This window comes from Labeo rohita, unplaced genomic scaffold, assembly GCF_022985175.1.
Source record: "Labeo rohita strain BAU-BD-2019 unplaced genomic scaffold, IGBB_LRoh.1.0 scaffold_72, whole genome shotgun sequence".
In the NCBI taxonomy this organism is placed as follows: Eukaryota; Metazoa; Chordata; class Actinopteri; order Cypriniformes; family Cyprinidae; genus Labeo; species Labeo rohita.
The window spans coordinates 377,889-387,962 of record NW_026129656.1 but is presented as its reverse complement, the minus strand read 5'-3'; the positions used below and the strand labels follow the sequence as shown (position 1 = coordinate 387,962).

General features: G+C 35.6%; 1 protein-coding gene across 1 annotated transcript; it reads left to right on the top strand.

Moving 5' to 3' along the window:
* Positions 1-412: 412 nt before the first annotated feature.
* On the top strand, positions 413-9,833 carry ptcd3 (pentatricopeptide repeat domain 3). The gene is made up of 24 exons (XM_051104433.1): positions 413-567; positions 745-797; positions 914-944; positions 1,062-1,107; positions 1,204-1,272; positions 1,566-1,670; positions 1,763-1,886; positions 1,986-2,095; positions 2,934-3,010; positions 3,286-3,373; positions 3,458-3,518; positions 3,612-3,694; positions 3,768-3,912; positions 4,020-4,070; positions 4,186-4,275; positions 5,413-5,441; positions 5,541-5,647; positions 6,722-6,800; positions 6,891-6,981; positions 8,244-8,329; positions 8,599-8,747; positions 8,831-8,872; positions 9,050-9,208; positions 9,300-9,833. Exons 1-24 carry the CDS (start codon positions 461-463, stop codon positions 9,343-9,345), a joined length of 2,028 nt encoding a protein of 675 aa, XP_050960390.1. The 5' UTR covers positions 413-460; the 3' UTR covers positions 9,346-9,833.
* Positions 9,834-10,074: the final 241 nt, after the last annotated feature.

Genomic DNA, 10,074 nt, shown 5'->3' with positions numbered 1-10,074 from the left:
CTTTGGAATTAGAAACAAAAGCAGATATTAATTATATGCTAATATAATATAACACCTGAAAATTAACATTCTACGGGATCGTGTAAAGTATAGTTTTTTTTTTATTATTTTTTTTGAGATGGTATATCCCGAACGTAGAAAATAAATAGAAGGTAGAATGGAAATTATTTCGAAACTGAGTAAAAGTTTTTTTTAAATTCATTATGTATTTTAATTAAATAAGTTATTAAACTTTCTCTGTGTCATTGTCTAAACTAGTAAATTTAACCAGTAAATCCGATTGAAATAATGTAGACGGTTTGGTCACATGACACATGTGACTTTTCTCAACGCTAAACAGGATGGAGCAATCACAGCTGTGGTGTTGCCGCGGCGATTTCTGATCCGCAAAGCGCCTCCTGCAGGGGTACTTCTATTATTTCGTAAGAACGTTAGAAGTGCCACCGAACAATTTTCGAGCATGCACATTGGTGTCATGGCGTCCTCCTGTTCGCAAGCTCTCAGGCATCATGTGTGTAAAAGCAGCAGAATATTGCGCGTTCACCTGCAGAAGTCATGGCCTAATAGGTAAGATGAATGCAAAAGGATTAGCTTATTCGCGCTGTTTTATTATATGACATTTTCTGTCAGTTTCATGTTTGAAAAGAAATGACAGGTTGTCTCTAGGTCATTTCAAGGGGCTGTATGTGTCAGTTCAAGTTTTATCAGTCGCATAAAAACGCTCATTATGTGTTTTGATTGCAGGAGTTTTGTTCTGAGTTCTGCTGTAGATCAACAACCTGCCGTTTCTTCGCAAGGTTTGACAGCTCGCTTCTGTCCTTTTTTAAGGGAAAGTTCGTGTGCTTTCGGAAATTAGGATGGTTTATAATCAGAAAAAAAATCTTATTTTTCTTTCTTATTATGTGTTTTTCAGAAGAAATAGTCATTCCAAAGAAGAAAACATGGTATGTACTGGTTAGATCTGAACAGTCGTTGTAACTCATTAATTCACATCATCAATAATTTTATGTTTCTAAAGCTATTTTTTTTTCATTATTAATTCATTAACAAACTGTTATCAGGAGCAAAGAGGCTGTCTTACAGGCACTGGCATCCACTGTGAACAGGGTATGTTCATCAGACAACTCAAACATCCACGTAAAAATATATTGTTGTCTAATATTATTTACGCGTAGTTACTGTGTGTTCATGTGTTTGTTATAGGATTCTACAGCCTCAGATTACAGATTCCAGGACGATCCATATCTCACTCCAAAAACATCATCAGAATTTGTGAGTAGATCAAAATTGAACTGCCTATTTTTGTTTGGTTTTCATATTTTTAAGGTTTTCAGTCCAAAATATTAGAGAGGTTCATGATTGGCATTTGTTATGGTAACTGATTATTTTGATTAGTAAGTATGCACTTTACATTAATAGAATGTTTTTGGATGGCAGGCATTTTTTTTATTATTACTTTTATGTTGTGATTGATTTATCAAATATTAATTTAAACATTAATATGTATGTATGTATGTATGTATGTATGTATATTGCAAGATTTAACTTCTTTTTCTTCTGCACAGAAATTATTTTCCTTTTCCCAGGAATCAGGCAGAAATGCTGCCAAATATTTCATCAATACATACCCGAAATATTTTCAGAAAGACTACGCGCAGCCTCATATTCCTGTGAGTGTCCAGTATTTGTGCTTTCATGGATTGGTTTGCTTTTGAGAGCTTGTGCTTATGAATGTGAAATACTTATTTACTTCTGTTGGAAGTGTTTGATGCCGGAAACTCTTAAGGCTCAGATAGAGGAGGTGTCTGAAGCTGCTCTCATAGAGAGAATTCAGATGAGAAAAGTCAAAGCTGCTGTGGATCTCTATGACCAACTGCTGCAGGCTGGTAAGATCGAGCCAGACGAGGCACTGAATGTAATACAATGGCAAAAGTATGATGTGTTTAACTGTGTAACTGAATGACTGATCAGTGTATTCTCTGCAGGTACATCAGTGTCATTGGATGTGACCAATCAGTTGTTAGATCTGATTTGTTTCTATGGAGATAGTGATCCCGCACAAGAGAATGTTCCAGAACAGAGGAATGAGGAGACGGTAGGGCCAGTCACACCATAAAACAATGTTTAAAGGGATAGCACCCCCAAAAATGAAAATTAGCCCATTATTTACTCACCCTCCAGGCATCCTAGGTGTATATGACTTCCTTCTTTCAGAGGAATCCAATCAGAGTTATATAAAAAATTATCATGGCACTTCCAGGCTTTAAAGTGACATGAGCAGGTGTTTCTCTTCATCAGTCCAAAACAAGTCCAGTAATAGAATACTGGTTTTCTTTTGTTAAAGGAAGGAAACTTTGCTACCTTTGGTCCTGTAAACAAACTGTGGTTTGTGTGAGACTTACTGGCGCATGTGCAATGCATCAGCCCGCACCTGTTTCTGTGTATGACTAGTTGCCTCAAGGTGGATTAAAGTGAACTTACGTTTTAAATATGGATATTTTTCTTACAAAAATGCATCAGTTTGCTACAAGAGGCCTTTATTCACCCCCTGGAGCGATGTGAGGCACTTTTTATTATGGATGGATGCACTTTATTGGACTTGTTTTGGACTGATGAAGAGAAACGCCCACCCATTGCATTATAAAGCCTGGAAGTGCCAGGATAATTATTAATATAACTCCGCCTGGATGCGTCTGAAAGAAGGAAGTCATATACACCTAGGATGCCTGGACTAGTAGATAAGTTTCCAAACAAAAATAGTTTCAGCTTAAAAATGGGTTTAGATGCAAATAATTGGTAATAAATGTGAATATTTAACCAGTAACAGTGCTTCATTTTATAGTATATTTTATACTTCATTTTAAATTGACCATTTTGTTTTTATTACTCCATCTTATGCCTGACAACACCCCTTATCCATGGTAAAATCCCAGGAGGATGTCCAGGATGAACCGCAGACTAAAAAAGGAAGAGCACCTAAAGCCAGTGAATTACTGAAGACCACCTGGAAGTGAGTGTGGGATGCAAACGTTTTTTCTAGTAAAACCTGTTACTCAAACTATCAGAGAAATTCATATTTTTAAAACATTTTTTTTAAAATAAGTTTGCGAAACGTTATTTAACTGTTTTCTATTTTAATTTATTAGAGTATAATTGATATATATAATTCTTTCAAACACATAAAAACTACTATTTATTCCAAAGGTTTGACTGGTAGTGTAGCTGCATAACAAACATTAAGAAAATACACTGTTAGAGGTCCCCTTGTCTTGTTTTATCCTTTAGAGAGAATAATAATGCAGAGAGGATCTTTGCGCTGCTGTCAGAGCCAAACACTCATTCATACAGTGCTCTGATACGAGGCATGGTGAAGGTAAAGCATGTAGGAATTTCTGCTTGTACATTTCATTTCTAGTTTGATGGCAGAGGATGAATGAATGTGTGCTTGATTTTACAGTATGGTGCTTATTCTAAAGCATTCAGCATCTACACTGACCTGCTGAACAACCGACTGAAAGGTGAGTATGTGCTTCACAGTTTTTGGAATCAATTAAAATTAGACTAAATTTTCTAAACTTCCACAGCTGAATTGCTATGTTTTGTTTCTCTAGCTGATGTGCACACCTTCAATGCCCTGATCACAGCCGCCCCAGAAGTAAAAGAGAAATACAATGAAAAATGGGAGCTGATAGTGGTATGTGATAGAGATTTTGTTGTGAAGCCGCTGTCTGAAGTAGTTTCTGCATCAGTCTGTGTCTGTTTTGTAGGATCTTTTGAAGCAGATGGCAGAGCAGAAGGTCAAGCCGAACCTCCTGACGTTGAACACTGTCCTGAAGACTTTGAGACGCTGTGGCACTCTGGGCAAATCACAGGCCTTTCCTGTGATCAGTGAAATGAAAGCTCTTTCCATCGGTCCGTTGAATGATCATTACTTATTTTTGTTTTCGCAGGAAAGAAGTGGTGAATGATATTTTGATGCCTGTTTTAGTGTATAATCGATTCTTTTTCTTCAATTTCAGAACCCAGTCTGGCCTCGTACAATCACTTGCTCGCAATATTTTATAAACCAGGTCAGAAAGGCTAATTTTATGTCTTTTAAATGACAATTCTTTCAATTCTTATTTAAATGTTGAATGTACACACAAACACGCCATCATGCAGTTCCCATCATGCTTTGCTCTGCAGGTGCCCCGATTCAGGGCCAAACAGACGTTCTGCAGGAAGTGATGAATGAGGTGTCAAGAAAGAGCTTCACTCCACAGGACCCTGATGATGGTATCTGCTTATTATTATAGTGCTGTTTACATGACATATTTCCAATATTTGCCCTAAAGGCTGAAATACACTACACGACTTTTAAAATGTGAACACATTTTTAAAACACTAGGCATTATACACTTAGCAACTTTGTAAATAGTGACAGAGGAAAAGTGGCCATCATACACTACACGACTGAGGATCATACAATAGCAATGATCTGAACGACTTTGAAGTCATTCAGATCACAACAAACTCATGCAGAAACGTGTGCCTTGTTGCTAGGAGACGCATGACAAATGAAAACAATGTGTTCTAAAATCGGCTGAGAATATCAAACATGTTTGATATCATCCGACTGGATGGAATCAAAGTCTGAAGGTAAAAAATCAGGGTCTGTGACCATTATACACTACGTGATTTGTCTGTGGAATCACTTTCAGCAACTAGCGTCAGCTTCTCCAGACTGTAAATCAGTGGAAAATCGAGGCAAAAATCGTGTAGTGTATTCCAGGCTTTACTGTTACAGTGGGTGTGAAGATCAGTAGTGTCACAAAAACATTTGATTAGCTAATGGGACACAAAAGAGAAGTTTGTACAGAGCTTTATTTACACATTTTGATTTTCAATACTTTAAAATAAATTACTTAGCACTTTAAAATAAATTTTTACTCAATGCTGTGTGATTTTAAGTTTAAAGTTGTCCAAATAAAGTTCTTAGCAATGCATATTACTAATAAAAAAAAATTTTGGGGGGATATATATGTACGGTATGAAGTTTACAAAATATCTTCATGGAACATGATCTTGACTTAATATCCTAATGATTTTTCATTTTGACCCATCCTGTGTATTTTTTTGGTTATGCTAGAAATATTCCCTTAAGGCTACTTAAGACTGGTTTTGTGATCCAGGGTCACATTTATCCATAGTGTGGATTTTTGGGGACATAACCTCGGACACATTTGTGCACTTACTTTCTATCAATTGAACATACTCTCAAGTGGCCAAGATGGTAATTGTGGGTATTGGGAGGAGCCCTAAGTATTATACTTTATCATGTATTGATGCCTTTTTGTAAAAGTATCTAGAGACAACAGTATCTACAGAGTCATTGAATCACATCTGCATTGCTTTTTTTTTTTTTTTTTTCAGCACAGTTCTTCATTACTGCTATGAGAATTGTAAGTGCGCTTAAACGTATCCTTTCAACAACAACAACACTTCATGGTTACTGCCATGTTAGGATTGCATATGACCCTGTTTGGCATCTTTATCTACAGTGTCTTGATACTAAGGACATGGAGCAGGCGTACAGGGTCCATGAGCTGCTGGGGGTTGGAGAGAACTGGAGACTTCTGGGAAATGATTTCCAACAGAATATCTACTAGTAAGTGTAATCCTGAAAACTATTCTTTATTCAAGAGCTTTTACCATCAACCCTTCCCCTAACGTGACTCTCAGCACAGGGCTGCCGCAGCTATCCCAAATCTGTTGGGACTATGCATTGTTGTGTTAAAAAAATGTGATAGAAAACCCTTCTAAACTTAAGATCACATTGTGACTTGTAGTGGGGGAAAATATGTTCATGGGCCGAGTTTACCACAGCATGGAAGCACTTAATATGAAGTACTTAAAAGATTATTGTAATCATGTGTTTGGGGAAAAAAATGTTATTAAAGAATTTGCAATCTGCAAAAGTATTTACATTGTAGGGGAATTTACAGTTAAGACCCAAGATATGATAAACAAAGATATGGAGTCAGAGGTGCAAACAATTGAAGAAAAAGTTTGTAATTTCATCAGCAGAAGTCCGCTTCAATACTTGTGAGAAGTTCATAGGCCACTCTGGATACACACTTAATACAGCATCAATTATACTCTAACAAAGGTCACTAACTACATCATTATTTAAAGTTAAAGGAATTCTGATTGGATGAAATAAAGAGTCTAATTAGGAACTTTCCCCAAACATTTAGATATGAAGTAATTTTTCTCAGCTAGAGGTTTATCTAATGTTTAAAGATGAAAAATAAAATAAATGCTTTAATTGTAATTTGCCATGTATATGAGAGGCTCTAATGACCTTCTCTGACTTACTTACCCTTGGTTAAACATGTTGGGTGCTTTTGTCAAATCAAGGAGAGAGCACATTCCATTGAGACATTAGGACCTGTGATTCTAATTCTAAGTCCTTTAAATCATTTCATATTTTGAAATAATATTAATTATTGTTAATATTAATTAACAACTTAATAAACCACTAGAAAGGATCTATTGAAGCAGCAGCTGACTCCAGAATCCACCCATTCAACATATTTACTTAGTACTTGCATAATGTTTCTGTTTTGTTGGTTTGATTGCTTCTGCTGTTTTCATGGATAAAAGTGTCTGATAAATAATTAAATGTAAATGTAAAGTAATTTGCTGATCTCTTTGGTATGTGGTTGCTTTTGTCTTTCAGTGCGCGGTTCTTCAGTCTGCTCTGTATGATGGAGAACATTGACATGGTGCTGAAGTGGTACAGAGATCTTGTTCCTTCAGTGAGTAAAACATAATTATATGTTGCTTCATGCAAATGCACACAAAATAGTGAAGTACATTGATGATGGTTGATGTGATCTGATTTTCAGGTGTACTACCCTAGTTCTAACGTCATGAGAGATCTGCTCCAAGCACTTGATACGGACAACAGATTAGACCTCATCCCACAAATATGGAAAGGTGCTTGACTGATTGATTGATTTGCTTGTAATGGAGTATTTCAGGGTTTCTGTGGGTCCTTAAAATGTCTTAAAGGAGAAGTTCACTTCCAGAACAAAAATTTACAAATAATATACTCACCCCCTTGTCATCCAAGATGTTCATGCCTTTCTTTCCTCAGTTGTAAAGAAATTGTTTTTTGAGGAAAACATTCCAGAATTTCTCTCCATATAATGTACTTCTATGGTGCCCCCAAATTTGGTACTTCCAAAATGTCATTTAAATACCGCTTCAAAAGGCTCTAAACCATCCCAGCTGAGGAAAAAGGTTCTTATCTAGTGAAACGATCAGTTATTTTCTAAAAAATGTATACAATACAATTTACACAATTTATATACTATATTTTTTAAACCTTAAATGTTCAGTTCATGACAGTTAGGGTATGTTGAAAAACTCTCCTCTCATTTTTTTCCTCCAACATCATGTTCGTTCTACATCGCTGCAGAAGTACCGACCCAGTGTATACAAAGTAAACATGCAAAGAAGGTCAAACGCCCTTTACAAAAAGAAAAGGAAAAATCGCTATGTAGAACGATTTATCTGTAAATGATTAAATTTTGTTTTGGAAGTGAACTACTCCATTTAAATTTAGATGTATCAAATTAAAACTTTCAAGAGATCCTAAAGTTGGGGACAGAAAGACAAGAATCGCGAAATGGTTTAATGTGAAAATTAAACTTCAGAAGGCTATGCTTTCATTGAATAAATGGGTGGATCAACAAGAAGCTAATGTGCCTCCCAAAAATCGAAACCGCTAAGATTGTAAGATATATTTGTGTTTTAAATTAGTATAATAATTAATACTTTTCACTCATCAGTGGTTTAAAGGCAAACATGTAAAGTTTATCGTTTTTGTAAAAACCTGTTGTTTTTACAGTCATTTCATGGTTTAATGTGTTACCGTAGACATTACACTAACTCGCTCAAACTGTATTAATTTTATTTGTGCAGGTCTTAAAAGAGGTATTACAAAGCCTTAAATTTAATTTAAAAAAATCTGCAGATCCTCTATATTTAAATTTCAATTTAAAAAAGTGCCTATGGAATATTTCACCCAAAAATGAAAATTCTGTCTGAAATTTCTGTGATGTTTTGTGTGTGTTTTATTTGGAGAGCTATTATCTGTATTACTAGATTTAGTATTATGCTTTATTCTGGCATCGCATACAGATAAATGGATTAATTATTATCATTATCAATTTTGATAATGTCCTTTACCACAGATATCAAACAGTTGGGACATGGCAACAGGCAGAAGCTGGTGGAAGAGCTGCTAACACTTATGGCAAGAGAGAAGCATAATCAGGAGGTATTACCTCTGTCTCATCTACATTTATTTATACTGGTTGATACTCATGCATTCTACAAGTCTACCTCCTTTATGCCATTTTCTTTTTTTTTTTTTTGTAATTCTGTGCCTGTCAGTGGATTATAAATCCAATTTCTGCTTTGTTTATTTTTTAGATCATTTTGAGATGACGTATGAAGTGTGTGTTTGTATAATTTCACACCTTTTTGTCAGTGTCAGTCTGTAGTAGTGGGGCTGGTTTGTAATGCACATGTATGTTTTCTGGACAGGTGCAGGAGTCATTCGCCCAGTGTGCGCTGGACATTAAGAAAATGTACGACGCAGGTGACCGGGGCAAGGTTATGCTGAATTGGACGGCCACTTCTCTCAGCGACCTCATCTCTGTTTTACTAGCAGCTCAGAGGAGACAGGACGCTTGGTAACGTCCTTTATGGACATCTGTAATGTGATTCTAATTGAGTTAAAGCACCTCACAGATTTCTTTCACTTCTTTTCATTCAGGGAAATGCTGAAACTCTTCAAAACACACAACAGAGTTCCAAGGTACGAGTCCTGAAACTACTGTCTCGTGATTTCCCATGTCTGACCTGTAGCAATTTCTGTATTTTAAAATAAAAATTTTAATGTTTTACTTTCCTTTGTACTAAATAATATAAATTAAATTATTATATTTAATGTCTTAATAGTCTGAATGTTCATGCTGGTGTGTTATTCTGTTAGCGAGGAGCTGTTGAACAAGTTCTTGACGTGCATAAAGGAGAGTGGCGATGTAAATCAGGCAGTGGAGCTGGTGCAGATCTCAGCTGGTTTCTGTTTGCCCGAGACCCCAAAACTCATCCAGAGGGTCCAGCAGGAGTTTGAGCTCTCAGAGCAGCAGAAGTAAGCGTTGCTATGTGGCAGCCCTAGAGATTTTAGTTGAATTAAACTATTCAAGAATCAAATTATAATCTTTTTTTTATCGATCTTGCAGGAACATCTTATCTGATCTGGAGATTCAGACCTTTAACAGCGATTAAATCTCTGGGCTAAGAGACATGCTGCAGCGTGAATGGATCATAGCAGCTAAATATCTGGAAAATGTCAGTGTGTTCATTTTCAATGTCATTAATAATTGTGTACATAAATATGCTTGTCACATGTGCAGATTTCAGTCTTCATTTGAATGGAAACTAAAAGTATTTGCCTAAGAAATGAAAATGTTACCTCCCATTTTCACATGGATTCTGGACTGGTACTTTAGGACCGTTTCACCATTTCTGTTGGCTTCAAAATGCTCATGCAGCTATTTGTTCAGCTTCAAATAAAGAACAGAGCTTCAAGCAGCAGTAATAAAGGTTTAAAGAATAGAAAATGCAGTAGCTCATCTTTTGTAATAATGAAAAAACAGGAGTCAAGAAAGAAATACTATAGGTAGTTTAATAATTCATGAATCATGATGGTTTATAACAGTATTACAAAAGAGGTGTTTTAATTTTTCATGAAGTATATGATTTTTTTTTTTTTTTCTGAGAAAGTGAAGATTTATATTTCTGGAGAATTATGTTATTCCCACTTTAGATAGACTACTAACTATAGGTAAGTATAGCAATTACATTTCAAATAGCCCTCATTAGAGTATTAGTAGATTGTTACAGTAGGTTTTTAGTAGAAGTTGACATGTACTTGCAAAGTTGCTTATAGTCAAAATAAGCTATCAAAATAAAATGTTACCTTGATTGAATATAAGAGTTTGCTTGAAAACAAAT

Excerpts from the sequence above, each read along its gene's own strand:
- ptcd3 (XM_051104433.1), top strand. The coding sequence starts at position 461 with ATGCACATTGGTGTCATGGCGTCCTCCTGTTCGCAAGCTCTCAGGCAT. Across the intron at positions 3,519-3,611 it reads GCTGAACAACCGACTGAAAG|CTGATGTGCACACCTTCAAT; the intron begins GTGAGTATGTGC and ends TTGTTTCTCTAG. Across the intron at positions 8,873-9,049 it reads ACACACAACAGAGTTCCAAG|CGAGGAGCTGTTGAACAAGT; the intron begins GTACGAGTCCTG and ends TTATTCTGTTAG.